The sequence below is a fragment of the Chlorocebus sabaeus genome, chromosome 29, assembly GCF_047675955.1.
Source record: "Chlorocebus sabaeus isolate Y175 chromosome 29, mChlSab1.0.hap1, whole genome shotgun sequence".
Taxonomy (NCBI): Eukaryota; Metazoa; Chordata; class Mammalia; order Primates; family Cercopithecidae; genus Chlorocebus; species Chlorocebus sabaeus.
The window spans coordinates 21,364,377-21,382,222 of NC_132932.1; the positions used below are offsets into that span (position 1 = coordinate 21,364,377).

General features: G+C 40.8%; 1 protein-coding gene across 2 annotated transcripts in view; it reads right to left on the bottom strand.

Moving 5' to 3' along the window:
• The window catches only part of SEC11A (SEC11 homolog A, signal peptidase complex subunit), a 45,986-nt gene that overhangs the window by 3,798 nt on the left and 24,342 nt on the right, over nucleotides 1-17,846 (bottom strand). For both annotated transcript variants that reach the window (XM_007990267.3, XM_007990266.3), the window contains exons 2-4: nucleotides 16,984-17,093; nucleotides 12,885-13,034; nucleotides 6,178-6,297 (exon numbers count right to left, since the gene is read on the bottom strand). In XM_007990267.3, the coding sequence (XP_007988458.1) occupies nucleotides 6,178-6,297; nucleotides 12,885-13,034; nucleotides 16,984-17,093 (380 nt within the window). The remainder of the gene's footprint in view (nucleotides 1-6,177; nucleotides 6,298-12,884; nucleotides 13,035-16,983; nucleotides 17,094-17,846) is intronic.

The following is a 17,846-nucleotide window of genomic DNA, read 5'->3' on the forward strand; positions in this document are numbered from 1 at the left end:
TGAGACATGGTCTTACTTACCAGGCTAGAATGCAGTGGTGTGATCATAGCTCACTACAGCCTTGAACTCCTGGGCTCAAGCAATCCTCCCACCTGAGTCTCCCAAGTAGCTGGGACTACAAGTGCACACTACCATGCCTAGCTAATTTTTTAAATTTTTTGTAGAGACAGCATCTCACTACATTGCTCAGGCTGGTCTCAAACTCCTGGGCTCAAGCGATTCTCCCATCTTGGCCTGTTAAAGTGCTGAGATTACAAGCATGAACCACCACACACAACCTGAAACTTTTTTTTTAAGGTTGGCTTTTCTTTGCCCACTATCAGTGAAATGAAAGTAACTTGGTCTTTAGGAGTAACATAAGCAAGATCTAAGGATGCCAGAATATGATGAGGCCGTCCAAAGTCAAACGACAGGTTTAATTGTCTGTGCCACTGTTACCCTCCATGGACAGAGATAAGCAGAGCTGATAATCAAGTGCACAGTGCTGCTACCATCAGTCATCTTAAATTCAAACCATTTGCAGCTTTTGCCTATTCTGCTCAGATAAACTTATGTGCTAAAGCAGAGTTGCTAATAAGCAGGAGGTTTAAAATAAGTAAAATAAATGCCATCCACAAAGCCAACTCCAACACCAGCCTGTGCCAAGTTAATATCTAGAAGGCAAAATGCATTTCATATAGTTAAATACATTTCCCTGGGAATTCTTGGGATCACAGGTACTGCTGAGGAAGCAGCCTCAGAAGAAAGCACTGTCTCCTGATGCTCATAGAGATCATTAGACAAAAGGCCAAACAAACAGTAAAGAAAAGATGCCACAAAAATTAAGAAGAGACCCCAGCACAATTCTGTCAAATATCAAAAGGGGTCTATATCTGGGAAGTCTAGAATCCAGCAGCCAACTAAATGAGAGAGTAAGAGAATATGCAATGACCAGAAAAGGATCATCTTGTTTCTAGAATGACTTGTTTCAAGTAAGAAGTACATTCAAAAAGTCTTATCCATAAAACTGATTTCAGTTAACAGAGAGCTCAATTACTCTACTCCTTCCTTATATTTTTTTAATTCTTCTTTCCATTGTCAACATTTCTGTTCCCCGATCCTCTGCCAATCTTTCACCCTTTTCTCCTGCTGCTTTCTGCTCCTTGTTGACTAATGGATGCTCTTGAATTTTTCAACTTCCTGAGTTGAAAGAAATCACCTCTATTAATACTTAATTGGTTCAGTATTAGTTTCATTTTCTAAAATTGTTTTTATTATGTGCTACAACATGAATAAGCCTTAAAAACATTATGCTACGTGAAAAGAAGCTGGACACAAAAGACTACATATCGTATGATTCTGCTTATATAAAAATCCAGAATAGGCAAATGCACAAAGACAGGAAGCAGATTAGTGGCTGTCAGGGGCTACAGGAAGTAGAGGATGGGGAGTGACTGCTAATGAGTACAAAGTTTTATTTTTGGGGTGACAGAAATGTTCTGGAATTCGATAGTGGTGATGGCTGCACAATCTTGTGAATATACTGAAACCCACTGAATTGTAGTCTTTAAGATGGTGAATTTTATATTCTAATATACGTGAATTATATCTCAAGAAAAAATTTTCAAAATTATTTTAATTTAGGGCCTTAGGACTCAACATAAAATTTTTTTTAGCGTGCAGCTGTTAAAAAAAAAAGAGAGAGACCAGCCTGGCCAACATGGTGAAACCCCATCTCTACTAAAAATACAAAAAATTAGCTGAGCATGGTGGCACATGCCTGTAATCCCAGCTAATCGGGAAGCTGAGGCAGGAGAATTGTTTGAACCTAGGAGGTGGAGGTTGCAGTGAGCTGAGATCACACTGTTACACTCCAGCCTGGGCAACAAGAGTGAAACTCTGTCTCAAAAAACAAACAAACAAACAAAAAAAACAACAACAAAAAAATTTTTTTTAAATGCATAAAGGAGGTGGGGTGCAGTGGCTCACATCTGTAATCCCAGCACTTTGGGAGGTCAAGGCCGGCAGATCACTTGAGGTCAGGAGTTCGAGACCGCCTGGCTAACATGGTGAAACTAAAAATACAAAAAATTAGCTGTTTCTACTAAAAATACAAAAAATTAGCTGGGCGTGGCAGCACACACCTGTAATCCCAGCTACTCGGGAGGCTGAGGCAGGATAATCCCTTGAACCTGGGAGGCAGAGGTTGCAGTGAGCCAAGATTACGCCATCGCACTCCAGCCTGGGCAACAAGAGCAAAACTCAGTCTCAAAAAAAAAAAAGCATAAAAGAGGCCAGGCACAGTGGCTCACACCTGTAACCCCAGGACTTTGGGAGGCCAAGGTGGGAGGACTGCTTGAGCCCAGGAGTTCAAGACCAACTTGGGCAACACAGGGAGAACCAATCTCTACAAAAATTTAAAAAATTAGCCAGGTGTGATGGCATGCACCTGTGATCCTAGCTACTGAGAAGGCTGAGGTGGGAGGATTGCTTGGGCCTGGGAGGTAGAGGTTGTAGTGAGCCACGATTGTGCCACTGCATTCCAGCCTGGGTGTTAAGAGTGAGACGCTGTCTCAAGAAAAAAAAAGCATGAAGACATATGTACTACAGTAACAGACTTGCCTGTGGAAAAGCTCTATTCTCAAGATTTGGGTACAGCCTGACTTTGAAATACCAGTTTAGTGTTTTATAAACACAATTTCCACAAAAGAAAGTGTTACGTTCCATTACGTGTCAAGCTCAGTAGAGGTACAATCAATGGAAAGTAAATTTATATAGTTAAGATTCGGTGCTCCTGCTGTTCATGTCTTTTTTTTTTTTTTCTACAGAAACTTCCTTAATGCAGAGAGTACCAGACTATTACATTTTTTAAGTAAAAGCTACAAAATGGTCTATATTTTCAATGTTGGGATTTAAAAAATAGCATTAAATAGTGTGGAATTTTTTTTTTGACGGAGTCCCGCTCTGTCACCCAGGCTGGAGTGCAGTGGCACGATCTTGGCTCACTGTAAGCTCCGCCTCCTGGGTTCACGCCATTCTCCTGCCTTAGCCTCCAGAGTCACTGGGACTACAGGTGCCCGCCACCATGCCTGGCTAATTTTTTTGTATTTTTAGTAGAGACAGGATTTCATCGTGTTAGCCAGGATGGTCTCGATCTCCCAACCTAGTGATTCGCCTGCCTCAGCCTCCCAAAGTGCTGGGATTACAGGCATGAGCCACTGTGCCCGGCCAGAATTTTTTCAAAAATTGTCCAGAAGACAAGTTACTTGAGTGAAAGCATATCTCCCCTAACCTTTTGTAGGATGGTGCATCTTTTACCCAACCAATGGGCCAGAGTGAGTAGACAGAGCTGTAATGAACACTTAAGAATCGAGACCCAGGCTCGGTGTGGTGGCTCACGCCCATGGTCCCAGCACTTTAGGAGACTAAGGCAGGCAGGTCACTCGAAGCCAGGGGTTCCAGACCAGCCTGGCCAACATGGCGAAAACCCATCTCTACTAAAAATATAAAAAATTAGCCAGGAGTTGCGGCATGCACCTGTAATCCCAGCTACTTGGGTGGCTGAGACATGACAATCATTTGAACCTGACAGGCGGAGGTTGCAGTGAGCTGAAGATTGCTCCACTGCACTCCAGCCTGGGCAACAGAGCAAGACTCTCCAGCCTGGGCAAAAGAGCAAGACTCTGCCTCAAAAAAAAGAAGAAGAAGAAAAAAGAAGACTCAGATAAAGGAACACTCAGTTGTACTGGCAGGAGCATAAACGAAACAGGCTTGGCAAAATTTGTCAAAAGCCTTAACATATGAGTATGCTTCACCCAGTAATTCCACTTCTAGGAATTTATTCTGAAGAATGGTTGGGCAGAAATGCTGAGATACACATAACAAGGATGTTTATCATAACATTGTTCACAATAAAAAAGTTGGAAATAATCAGAATACCTAACAACAGGAGACTGACTGAATAAAATCTATCTGCATATCCATAGGATACAGTATATGGCCTTTCCATACAGTGGAATAGCATACAGCTTTGAAAATGATAATATGATGGTAAATACATTGATTTGTAAGTTATTTTTTGGGTAAAAAAGGGTTATAAGACAGTGTGACCACTCTCCTTTCATACACAAAATGCATTTATATTTGTATAAATATGTACATACTAGGGATGGGTGCCACAATTCATGCCTGTAATCTCAGCACTTTGAGAGGCCAAGATAGGCGGATCACTTGAAGTTGGGAGTTTGAGACAGTCTGGCCAACAAATCGAGACCCCGTCTCTACTAAAAATATAAAAAATTAGCTGGGCGTGGTGACACACACCTGTAATCCCAGCTACTCGGGAGGCTGGGGCACGAGAATCTTTTAAACCCAGGAGGCAGAGGTTGCAGTGAGCTGAGACCATGCCACCCACACTCCAGCCTGGGTGACAGAGCAAGACTCTGGTCTCAAAAAAAAAAAAAAAAAAAAAGGCAAAAAAAAAGTACATATTAATATTTTTATCTCTACACATAAAGGCTAATACAATGCAAACCAAAAAGTTAATAAATATTTATGGAGATCAAGAAAAAGGAGATAAGAAGTGACTTTGGTTTTTGATTATTAATATTTATGTTTCTACATGAATCTGTACATTTATAATCTGAGGAAAAACAAAAAGACTCAAAGAGATTGGTGAGTTTAAATAACCGCATTAGCAGCATCTTGGGAACTGAGGAAAATGGGGACTAGTATTTCTCAGAAGCACTGATGACCTAATTTGGATTATAAAAGTATTTTTAGCTCCATCAAAGGAAAAGTTCTTTAAAGTGGGGACATATTAAAAAAACAAAAACAACAGCTCTGCAGCAGGCAAAGCACAATGATACCTGTTCTGATCATCAGATGATCTTTGGCCCCAAACTGAGCATCTCTCATGCTGTAACTGAGGAAGCTTTCACTTAGCAACTCATACTTCCTTCTCTGTGGGAACTGCGTTTCTCAGGCCTGTTTACTGGTGTAATAACTCTATATCCATACAGTCTGTTCTAGGTCAAAAGGAGCAGAGGTTCTGACAGTGGCAAAAGTGCCATGTGGCATCTAACCAGTGAGAATTAGCAACCATCCATTTCAGAAATGCTATGCTAGTAATTTTTGTATGATGGTTAAGGTGGACTATGCAGCCAGCCACTTAGGATCATCAGTGTAATCTTAGATACATAACCTAACTCATTTACGTTTCCTCATCTGTAGAATGGGAATATTAGGGTTGTTCTGAGGTTAAAATGTGGTAATACTTATAAAGCACTTAGAATGAGTCTCTGGTACACAATAAGCCCTAATAAACGTGAGTTATTGTTAATACTATTAATAACATTAAGGGAGCAACAATGCCATACTTCCTTAATACCAACAACTTACAATTCCTGTCCTCCACTGAACTGTTCTCCTGATAAAATCTGAAACAAACAGGCTTAATATAACTTTTTAATTTCATTTGACCTCATCAATTTCAAGACTAGAAATATTATGGATTAAATTAACATGATAAAGCTAATTTGGATGAACACTTTGAGTTGTTGACTTAGTACTTCTTAAGAAATAAAAGTTTGTGGTGAAACCCCATCTCTACTAAAAAATACAAAAATTAGCCAGGCATGGTGGCGGGTGCCTGTAATCTCAGCTACTCGGGAGGCTGAGGCAGGAGAATCGCTTGAACCTAGCAGGTGGAGGTTGCAGTGAGCTGAGATCGCGCCATTGCACTCCAGCCTGGGTGACAGAACAAGACTCAAAAAATAAGAAAAAAAAAATCTCAAAAAATAAGAAAAAAAAAAAAATGTACGTTTCATGAGGCAGGATTAATAGTGCTCTAGACCCCCAGAGCCTAGCATAGTATGGACATAAGAGCACATGGAAGGTGCCCAATATTTCTTGAGTGAACCAAATAAGTAAACACATTTTTAAAAATTATCACATCCAATTCACCATCTCATCACTAGTATTCTATTCTTTTATTGCACCCCAGTTCCTCACCTCTGGAGTAGTATACCTGAAATTTTAGACACTTTTTAAGAAGCAAAATTTTCAAAGGACACAAGGGTGATTTGGTGGAACCAGAACCAAATCTCCATATTCAACTGTGTATGATCAAATAATATGATTGAGAGGGCCACACTTCAAGTGATATAAACAGTTTGAGATGCTCCCCTCTATACTTACCCCCTGGCTCTCCCCACGACATCTTTTTTCTCTAGCCAATGTTGTCCTTGTTTATAGAGGCCTCGGTCATCAACCGCATTATTATCTCCTTTGGTCAAAAACTTGATATGCCCATTTTGCCTTAAAAGAGTAGAGGAAACCCAAGTCATCAAATACCTTCATGGCATTTAAAGCACAAAATCTGTTCTTGTTAACCAAAAATGTTTGTGGCATTGGGCTATCTTATCACCATTCTAGTGCTGAAATAATTATTTATGGAGCTATAAGAATGTTAATAGCTGTGTTGTTTATAAACGACTAAAAGCAAACTAAAGATCCAATATTAAGGAGGTCAAATATTATGTAAGCATTAAAATAATGGTATAGAAGAATATTTAATGACAAGATTGCACAAATGTTATTAAGTGAAGAATACAAAATAGCATGTTCAGTACAATCTCATTTTTATATTAAAATATATACATATTACCAATTTTCTGGAAACACAAAGAGCAAAGGAACACAATAAACTATCTCACAGGATATAATTGGCAAGATACAGACTATGGGAAGCTACAGAATAACCCAGTTTCTCCAACTAAGGACTTGCAAGGAACAAAGAAAGTTCGGGAAGTGACCTACAGATTAAACAACAGACAGCCAGGCTCAGTGGCTCACACCTGTAATCCCAGCACTTTGGGAGGCTGAGGTGGGTGGATCACCTGAGGTCAGGAGTTCAAGACCAGCCTGGCCAACATGGTGAAACCCTGTCTCTACTAAAAATACAAAAATTAGCTGGGCATGGTGGTGGGCGCCTGTAGTCCCAGTTACTCGGGAGGCTGAGGCAGGAGAATAGCTTGACCCGGGAGGCGGAGGTTGCAGTGAGCTAAGATCACGCCACTGCACTCAAGCCTGGGCAACAGAGCGAGACTCCATGCCAAACAAAAAAACAAAAAAAAACAAGAGACTATAAAGCCACATCAACTAATTGCAGCTGAGGACTTTATCTGGATCCAGAAAGTTATGACACAATTGGGGATTTGAACAAATATCAAAAACTTGATGATACTAAAGAATTGTTTGGCCAGGTACAGTGGCTCTCTCCTATAATCCTAGCACTCTGAGAGGCAAAGGTGGGTGGATCACTTGAGCCCAGGAGTTCAAGACCAACCTGGGCAACATGGCAAAGCAAAAAATACAAAAAGTTAGCCGAGCATGATGGTATGCACTTGTGGTCCCAGCTGAAGTGAGAGGATCACCTGACCCTGGGGAGGCTGAGGCTGCAGTGAGCTGTGATCACATCACTGCACTCTAGCCTTGGAGACAGAGTAAGACACTGTCTCAAATAACAAATAATAATAACACAGGAGGGGAAAGAGGTGGGAGTAGAGAAGGAGCAGAATTGACTATATATTAATCATCACTGGGACAGTGATGATAGATACATGGGGGTTCCTTATACTCTTCTGTGCATGTCAGAAACTCCCCAAATTCAGAAAATTCAGCAAAAAAAAAAAAGGTATTAGACAAGATCTAAAATAATACAGACCAATGTATAAACAGATCAGTGGATCAACAGCGGCTATCTATGGCTTTCTTTAGATTACCTTTATCTTCTTTTTTCTCCAACAAACATGAGTTACTTTTATATTAGGAAAAAATGTTAGCTTTAAAAGAAGAAATACTTCAATTCTTCAGATATGCCACGGTTTACAGGAACAGTATTTTGTTTTTTTGTTTTGTTTTGTTTTGAGACAGAGTCTCACACTATTGCCCAGGCTGGAGTACAATGGCGTGATCTTGGCTCACTGCAACCTCCACCTCCTGGGTTCAAGCGATTCTCCTGCCTCAGCCTCCCAAGTAGCCAGGATTACAGGTGCCCGCCACCACACCCAGCTAATTTTTTGTATTTTTCGTAGAGACAGAGTTTCACCATGTTGGTCAGGCTGGTCTCAAACTCCTGACCTCGTGATCTGCCCACCTCAGCCTCCCAAAGTGCTGAGATTACTGGCATGAACCACTGTGCCTGGCCAGGAATAGCATTTGCTTGATCAGAAAATTATTAGTTTAATTCTACTAAAGAACCATGAAGTTTCTAGTAATTTTAAAATTTAATTGAAAGCAAAGTATATTTTACAGTTGATAAAGCCTAGCTGAAAATTAATTCAAGTGCATTTGGATTGACCACTGCAGTAGAAAGAAGAAAATTAGCTTCAGGTTTCTATGGGCTAATATCCACTTAGATTCTAAGTCAGAAACTGGCTCACTAGATGTTAAATCTGCAGAGGAAACTAATTTGGGAGGTGTTGCAAACACCAAAGATGGTTAAGTGCAAACAGTCACATTAAAAATAAGATTCCAGTTAGAAAAAATGCAAATATATAGAGAAAAATAATCTGTAGCTGACAATTCAATAAGTGAATAAAGGAAAAATTCTGAAGGCTAAAAGAGGACAGGTGCTAGGAGGGGCTCACTGCAAGAGTGAAAGTCAGGAGCAGCAGGAAGGAAAAGTGAATTCAACCCAGAAAACAATACCAACTCCACACATGCAGAAAAGGCAAATCAGATATGAGGAGATAAAACCCAGGAAATGGGGAACTCCCCAGAAAAAGGAAAGGGTGCTAGAGAGATCTGGACTACTCCCAAAGACTTGATTTGCTGGCAAAACAAACAAACAAATACATTAACACACCCAATTTCCCCTTCTGGGATGTAATCAGGAGACACCACTATAGCTTTTTTTAAAAAGCGTAGATATCCTTCATCTACTTAGTGGTGAAAAAAATATTCTCTGGTGGCAACCAGCTCTTATTAGACTTATTTTTTATTTTTTTGAGATGGAGTTTCACTCTTGTCACCCAGGCTGGAATGCAACGGCGCAATCTTGGGCTCACTGCAACCTCTGCCTCCCAAGCAGTGGGGATTAAAGGCGTGCACCACCACACCCAGTTAATTTTTATATTATTAGTAGAGACAGGGTTTCACCATGTTGGTCAGGCTGGTCTGGAACTCCTGACCTCAGGTGATCTGCCCTCCTCGGCCTCCCAAAGTGCTGGGATTACAGGCGTGACCCACTGCACCTGATCTTACTAGACATATTAAGTCCTACTCCAGCATTTCACAAGTCATAGGCTCAAAATACTGAGTGAAGGTATATTTACATAGGATTTTTCCCTTGCTGGAACAAGGACCAAATATTTAATATTATCTACTTCTAGGGAGATCAAAGAGTTTAGAAGTTAATTCACCCATCACAATACTGTGAAATTAGGAAGAAGGAAATACCACTTTATAGATGAGAAAAAATAAGACCCCAAAAGCTAAATGGGTACAGAATAATGTATCCATCTGCATGGGAAAAGCAAAGCTAAGGATTAAGTCACCCAATGGTAAAATTTCTCTTTCCAAATACGTAATCACATGCCAGTGTTCAATATCATCCAATTATAATATTTCCTGATATGGTTTGGCTGTGTCCCTACCCAAATCTCATCTTGAACTGGAGTTCCCATAATTACCATGTGTCATGGGAGGGACCCAGTGGGAGGTAATTGAGTCATGGGGGCAGGTCTTTCCCAAGCTGTTCTCGTGATAGTGAATAAGTCTCATGAGATCTGATGGTTTTATAAATGGGAGTTCCCCTGCACATGCTATCTTGCCTGCCGACATGTAGACATGCCTTTGCTGCTTCTTTGCCTTCTGATTGTGAGGCCTCCCCAGCCATGTGGAACTGTGAGTCCATTAAACCTCTTTCCTTTATAAATTACCCAGTGTCACGTATGTCTTTATTAGCAGCATGAGAACAGACTAATACACCTCCTATAGGATGAACTTACTAACTACATACATTTTGAATATTATTTGTCCCCATATTTAAGAGCAACGTTAATACTATTAAACCAAATGGGGCTGGGTGTGGTGGCTCACGCCTGTAATCCCAGCACTTTGGGAGGCATAGGTGGGTGAATCATTTGAGGTCAGGAGTTCAAGACCAGTCTGGCCAGCATGGTGAAACCCTGCCTCAACTAAAATACAAAAATTAGCTGGGCATGGTGGCAGGCGCCTGCAGTCCCAGCTACTCCAGAGGCTGAGGCAGGAGAATTGCTTGAACCCAGGAGGCAGATGTTGCAGTGAGCCAAAATCGCACCATGCACTCCAGCCTGGGTGAAAGAGCGAGACTCCGTCTCAAAAAAAAAAAAACACAAATGGTAACTCCGACCAGGTATTTCAGTCTCCCCAAAAGAAAAAAGAAAATTGAAATTTTCTGAATATTAATATCTACACAGGCCTGCAAGTTGAAGGTATCTCAAGAGTCTGAAATAAATCACCAAAAACCCCAGATTATAAGTACCATATTTAAAATCATCAGAATTCTTACACAATTATTTTAAAAATTTAAGGATTTTCCAATTAAAAATTATCTGTCTATGAATCTGCCCAGAAACAGTTTTAAACTGAAGTCTATGACTCATTCAATTTCTTTTTCTTTTTTCTTTTTTTGAGATAGAGTCTCACTCTGTTGCCCAGGATAGAATAAAGTGGCATGATCTCGGCTCACTGCAGCCTCAACCTCCTGGGCTCAAGTGATCCTCCTACCTCAGCCTCCTGAGCAGCTGGGACTACAAGTGAACACCACCGTGCGTGACTAATTTTTTTTTTTTATATTTGTAGAAACAGGGTTTCACCATCTGGTCTAGATGCCCAGGCTGGTCTAGTGCTCCTGTGCTCAAGCACTCCACCCGCCTCAGCCTCCCAAAGGGCTCGGATTACAGGCATGAGTCACCACGCCCAGGAAAACTCACTCAATTTCAAATAATCATAAATAAAAATGGAGAAATTTTCCTCCAGCTTAAACAAGGCCTGAGCTCAGTTTGATTCTCTCTGATATATTTAGGGGAAAGTTGGTTCAGCTTTGTTCATAACAGGCATTGCTGAGAATGAACAACACAAATCCACTTTGAGAATCTGGAAAACACTATCTGCACTGAATAAACCTCTATAATTCCAAAATAAATTTCTTTTTTTTTTTTTGAGATAGAGTCTCACTCTGTCACTCAGGTTAGAATGCAGTGGCGTGATCTCAGCTCACTGCAACCTTAGCCTCCCAGGTTCAAGTGATTCTCCTGCCTCAGCCTCCTGAGTAGCTGGGATTACAGGTGCCCACCACCACGCCTGGCTAATTTTTGTACTTTTAGTAGAGATGGGTTTCACCATTTTGGCCAGGCAGGTCTTGAACTCCTGACCTCAGGTGATCTGCCCGCCTCAGCCTCCCAAAGTGCTGGGATTACAGGCACAAGCCACCGCTCCTGGCCCCACAAAAACGTCTAAAAATTTAAGTTATTCCTTCTCAGTCAATAATATAATGTCACTTTAAATTATAGTATTTTCACATACATACTGACATCGGATTTTATTAAAAAAAAAAAAGCTGTCACATCTTTATTTCACCAATGAAGAAAGAACTCTTCTAAACTAGAATGTTTACGGGAATTTCAAAAACCAATGGTTGACAGTTCCTTCTTCTTTAAGCAGAGGAAAAAAAACAATTTTATAGGGTGGTAAAAATAAGATAGTTTTTACAGAGAGCTTTTGCATATTCAAGAACTAAAATCCACCAGGTGCAGTGGCTCATGCCTGTAATCCCAGCACTTTGGGAGGTCAAGGCAGGTGGATCACTTGAGGCCAGGGGTTTGAGACCAGTCTGGCCAACATGGTGAAACCCTGTCTCTACTAAAAATACAAAAATGAGCTGGGCATGGTGGCACATGCCTGTAATCCCAGCTACTCAGGAGGCTGAGGCACGAGAATCGCTTGAGCCCAGGAGGCGGAGGTTGCACTGAGCCGAGATAGCACCATTGCTTTCCAGCCTGGGTAACAGAGGGAAACTGTCTCAAAAAAAAAAAAAAAAAAAAAAAAAAAAGAACCTAAATCACGCCTACTCTTTCACTTCTCGTCTGTGTGTCATCCAGAATGCCTCCCTTTTCTTTCATTTCTTTGTTTTCTTTTATGAGACAGGGTGGAGTGCAATGGCACAAACACGACTTACTGCAGCCTCAAACTCCTGGACTCACACAGTTCTCCTACCTCAGTCCTCCAATTAACTGGGACTACAGGCACATGCCACTACGCCCAGCTATTTATTTATTTATTTATTGAGACGGAGTCTGGCTAATTTTTATATTTTAGTAGAGACAAGGGTTTCACCATGTTAGCCAGGCTGGTTTCAAACTCCTCACCTCAGGTGATCCACCCACCTCGGCCTCCCAAAGTGCGGGGATTACAGGCGTGAGCTACTGTGCCTGGCTTTTTTTGTTTTGTTTTATCAGAGAAGGAATCTCACCATGTTGCCCAGGCTGATCTCAAACTCCTGGGCTCAAGCCATTCTCTCACCTTGGCCTCCCAAAGTACTGGGATTGTAGGCATAAGTCACTGTGCCCAACCAGAAGATTATATTTAGTATCTATCTTTATGTCATAGTTTTTTGGAATTATATACAGAGTCACTGACAGGTTGGGAAGTAAAAGGGAACCAGGAAAAACCTTCAGGGAAAAATATGAACCAATAAATAATTATTTACAGTTTTCAAAATGTTCACTAAACTTTTAAATGGACTGGAAGAGGGCCTAGAGGTTCCTCACTCTTTCATAGTCTTTAGGCTATCAAAACTAAATACCACAAACACTTAAACAAAAGCAGTTAGAAACAAAGATGATATACTTTGCACATACTTTTCATGAATCTTCAAGACTCGGTGAACTATAGGAATCTCTCTTCCTTCTATCCTAAAAACAACAATTTCTCCCACTCGTATGGGATCTTCAACTCGATTTGTTAGAAACAGAAGATCTCCTCTATGAAATGCAGGTTCCATGCTGCCACTAGGAGGCAAAGAAGAATATAATAGCAAAAAGAAAGTATGAGATTAAACGTACTTTCCAAATTAGATATTCAACAAAATAAAAAATATCACTTCCGGAGTATACTCAATACTTTAACAACTATATCAACAGAAATGTGTATTGTTCTCAAAATATGGTTTCCTCAGACTAATAAGTTACGACAAAGGATTTTGTTTTAGTTATTAACCTTCACTGACTAGTTCCATTTCAAGTATTACTATTCAAAGAAGCTTAAATCTTGAAAAGGTCAGTGTTACTAATTCCTTAACCTTTTAAAATTTCAAATGACAAACAGAATATAAAAGAATGAACTTTAAAACAATGCCCTTATTCTCACTTCATCTGAAAACACTAAACATATTCAAACATGCAAATTAGAACTGGATCATCTTCCTCTGCCATTTATAAAGATAACAGCCAAGATGACCTTACAGGTTCAACTCATTTAGAAGGAAAAATGGCTCATCAAGTCAAAGAACTGTCAGCCACAGAGATAATGCTTGTGTTATCAATTTACTTATTTTAAAAAGAGAGAAAAAAAAAACAAGGATTAAGCAGAGATTTTTGCCTAAGAATTTCAGAAGCCAGGAAAAGATTCAATTCTATGGTAATAAGTAAGACTAACTTCTACAGAGTATCTTCTTACCTCTTACCTCTTCCATCCTACACCAAGTCCTAAAAAGGTCCTAAGATATTTGTACTAATTTATGAACTCCTTTTTATCTAACAAGAAGTAGCCCATCAGTATTTTTCAGAAACTCAAGCTCCAGTTTTCTATAACAACAGCTTAAGTAACAATAGAAAGACAAGAAATAAAGTTCAATGCGGGAGTAAGTACAAACTCCAAGCACTTTTGTTTAAAGACTCTCATCCCTCTATGTAAAGGGATATAGCAATGGGTCTCAAACTTTGCTGCACATTGGAATGACCTGAGGAACTTTTAAAAAATCTCGGCCAGGTGCAGTGGCTCACACCTGTAATTCCAGCACTTCGGGAGGTCGAGGTGGGCAGGTCACCTGAGGTCAGGAGTTCGAGACCAGCCTGGCCAACACAGTGAAACCCAGTCTCAACTAAAAATACAAAAATTAGCTGAGTATGGTGGCGCACACCTGTAATCCCAGCTACTCAGGAAGCTGACGCAGGAGAATCACTTAAACCCAGGAGGCGGAGGTTGCAGTGGGCTGAGATTGTGCCATTGTACTCCAGCCTGAGCAATAGAGTGAGACTCTGTTTCAAAATTAAAAAAAAGAAAAAAGAAAGAAGGAGGAGGAGGAGGAGGAGGAGGAAGAAGAAGAAGAAAGAAGGGAGGAGAAGGGAGAAGGAGAAGAGAGAAGGAGAAGAGAAAAGGAGGAGAAGGAGAAGAAGAAGAAGAAGCAGGAGAAGAAAAAGACGAAGAAGAAGAAGGAGAAGGAGAAGAAGGAGAAGAAGGAGAAGGAGGAGAAGAAGGAGGAGAAGGAGGAGAAGAAGGAGAAGGAGAAACTGGGGGCCAGGCACCATGGTTCAAGCCTATCATCCCAGCACTTGGGAGGTTGAGGTGGGAGGATCACTTGAGATCAGGAGTTCAAGACTCGGTCTCTATAAAAAATAAAAATTAGCCAGGTGTGATGGCACACTCCAGTCTGGGCGATGGAGGGAGGCCCTGTGTTAAATGTTCTTATCACAAAAAAATAAAAGGGGGGAAACATTTGAAAGTGATGAATATATTCACTTCCATGATTGTGGTAATGGTTTCACAGGAATATACTTACCTGCAAATTAATCAAGGTGTATACATTAAATATGTACAGCTTTTTGTATGTCAATCATATCTCAATAATTTGGTTAAAAAAGAGTAATCTAAGTACTATTACTTAGAGTCTAGATAATGTTAATGTACTATTACTTCAATTCTAGATAATATTAATAATTCAATTTATTTTAAATCTGCAGTCCATTATCTCCAGAAAGGATTTGGGCTTACAAAATTAAGCCCAAAATCTGACAAAACTATAATGTTTCTTTTCTTTTCTTTTTTTTTTTTTTGAGACGGAGTTTCGCTCGTCGCCCAGGCTGGAGTGCAATGGAGCGATATCTGCTCACTGCAACCTCCGCCTCCTAGGTTCAAGCGATTCTCCTGCCTCAGCCTCCTGAGTAGCTGGGACTACAGGCGCCTGCCACCACACCCGGCTAATTTTTGTATTTTTAGTAGAGACGGGGTTTCAACATGCTGGCCTCGAACTCCTGGTCTCGAACTCCTGGCCTCAAGTGATCTGTCTGCCTCAGCCTCCCAAAGTGCTGGGATTACAGGCATGGGCCACCACATCCAGCCTGTAATGTTTCAATTAAACAACCAAGTGGTAATTCTCTAAAAACGAGTTACTAAATTAGGTTTTAAAATCATTAAGAGTGGCTGGGCATGGTGACTCATGCTTATAATCCCAGCATGTTGGGAGGCCAAGGTGGGAGGATTGCTTGAACCGAGGAGATCAAGACCAGACTGGGCAACACAGTGAGATCCTATTTGATATGGTTTGGCTGTGTCCCCACCCAAATCTCATCTTGAATTCCCATGTGTTGTGGGAGGGACCTGGTAGGAGGTAATTGAATCATGGGGCGGGTTTTTCCTGTGCTGTTCTGGTGATAGTGAATAAGTCTCATGAGATCTGATGGTTTTAAAAAGGGGAGTTCCACTGCAAAAGCTCTCTTCTCTTGTCTGCTGCCATGAGACGTGCCTTTCACCTTCTGCCATGTCCCCAGTCACGTGGAACTGTAAGTCCATTAAACCTCTGTCTTTTGTAAATTGCCCAGTCTTGGGTATGTCTTTATCAGCAGCATGAAAATGGACTAATACACTGTTTCTACAAAAAAATTAAAAAATTAACCAGGTGTGGTGGAGCAGGCCTGCAGTCCCAGCTGCTGGGGAGGCTAAAATGGAAGGATCCTTTGAGACCGGTAGGTGGAGTCTGCTATGAGTTATGATGGCGCCACTGCACTCTATCCTGGGTAAACAGAGCGAGACCCCATCTTTAAAAAAAAAATTCACTAAGAGTATGAGTGCAAAGATAGGGAAGGAAGCGGAGTGGATAAAAAAAATTCAATACTATTTGTTACCATAAGAGATGGTATTAATGCCTTCAAAATTCCTGGAGTCTAGTTTAGAAGTGATATTTAAAGGTCAGCAGGAAACTTGGAAATAATTAGTGATTCTTCTATACTGACACTGAGAACATGCTACAGAAAAACTCTTTAATTTGTGGAAGTACTATAACATCTAATGAAGTAACAACTAAATATCAGGCCTGGTGTATCAAAGTGAGGAATATAAAAAGACAGAACAATATCAGGAAAATAAAGTACAATGAGACACTTTCTTAAGGGATGTGACAAAAAGAAACCTTACATGGTAACCTTTTTGTAGAACAGTCATGAGCCCTTTGGGGTTCTGAATGGAAATGCCTAACAAAGTGAGAATTTCTTTTCTATCTCTTTTTTTTTTTTTTTTTTTGGAGACAGGGTCTCGCTCTGTCGCCCAGGCTGGAGTGCAGTGCTGCAATCACAACTCATTGCAGGCCTCAAGCTCCAGGGCTTAGGCGATCCTCCCACTTCAGCCTCCCGAGTAGCTGAGACTACAGGTGCATGCCACCACACCCACTAATTTTTGTATTGTTTGTGGAGACAGGGTTTCACCACATTGCCCAAGCTAGTCTCAAATTCCTGAGCTCAAGCAATCTGCCTGCCTCAGCCTCCCAAATTGCTGGGATTACAGGCATAAGCCACCGCGCCCAGCCTGAGAATTTCTTACAATTGAGAAGTAGTGACTAATTTTCTTCCAGGCCCTTTTCTGGAAAACAGTAGTTTCTAAGGGAATGATATACCAGTTATTTCATATCTCAATTTTTCTCCCAAGTAATGCCATGCAATTCCATGCCTTGAAAGGAAAAACTGTTACCTGAGCACCACTACAATTGGACTTTCACTTCCAGTTATTACCATTAACCCCTTCCAGATCATTAGTGCTGATGAGACAATCATTCCAAAATTTAGGACTTGATAATAGAGCTGCAAGAACAAAAGAGAAGAGATCAGATCCACCATTATACCCACTTTGGAAAGCAATTGAGAGCGGTAACAATTTGAAAGTTTCAAGCAGTACTATTAGGACAACTACAGTTCTGAGACATTCTTTAATATACTATAATAATTATGCCATCAGCATATCAAAACAGGCCCCCCTTCTTTCGCCAAAGCACCCTGCTCCATTTTGTTTGGTAAAACATCAGTTACATTTATATAACACCATATTATTTTAAGAACCTTTCACAAAAGTTATTTCATTTGGGCTCCATAAACATTCAGCTTAAATTCAATCATACCCATGCTACTTACCAGCCAACAGTAATCTGTCTCTGCTTCTGAACTCCTCTATTACTTTACTTTTCTTTTTTTTTTTGGAGCCTCGCTCTCGCTCTGTCACCCAGGCTGGTGTGCAGTGGTGCCATCTCAGCTCACTGCAACCTCCGTCTCCTGGGTTCAGGAAATTCTCCTGCCTCATCCTCCCAAGTGGCTGGGACTACATGCATGCACCATCACGCCCAGCTAATTTTTTTGTATTTTCAGTAGAAACGGGGTTTCACCATGTTGGTCAGGTTGATCTTGAACTCTTAACCTCAAATGATCTGCTCACCTCCGCCTCCTAAAGTGCTGGGATTACAGGCATGAGTCACCACGCCCGGCCCTCTATTACTTTTCTACCATATTTATCCCTTGATAATCATGGGAATAGTCAATGACATTTAACTCTACCTTCTCATT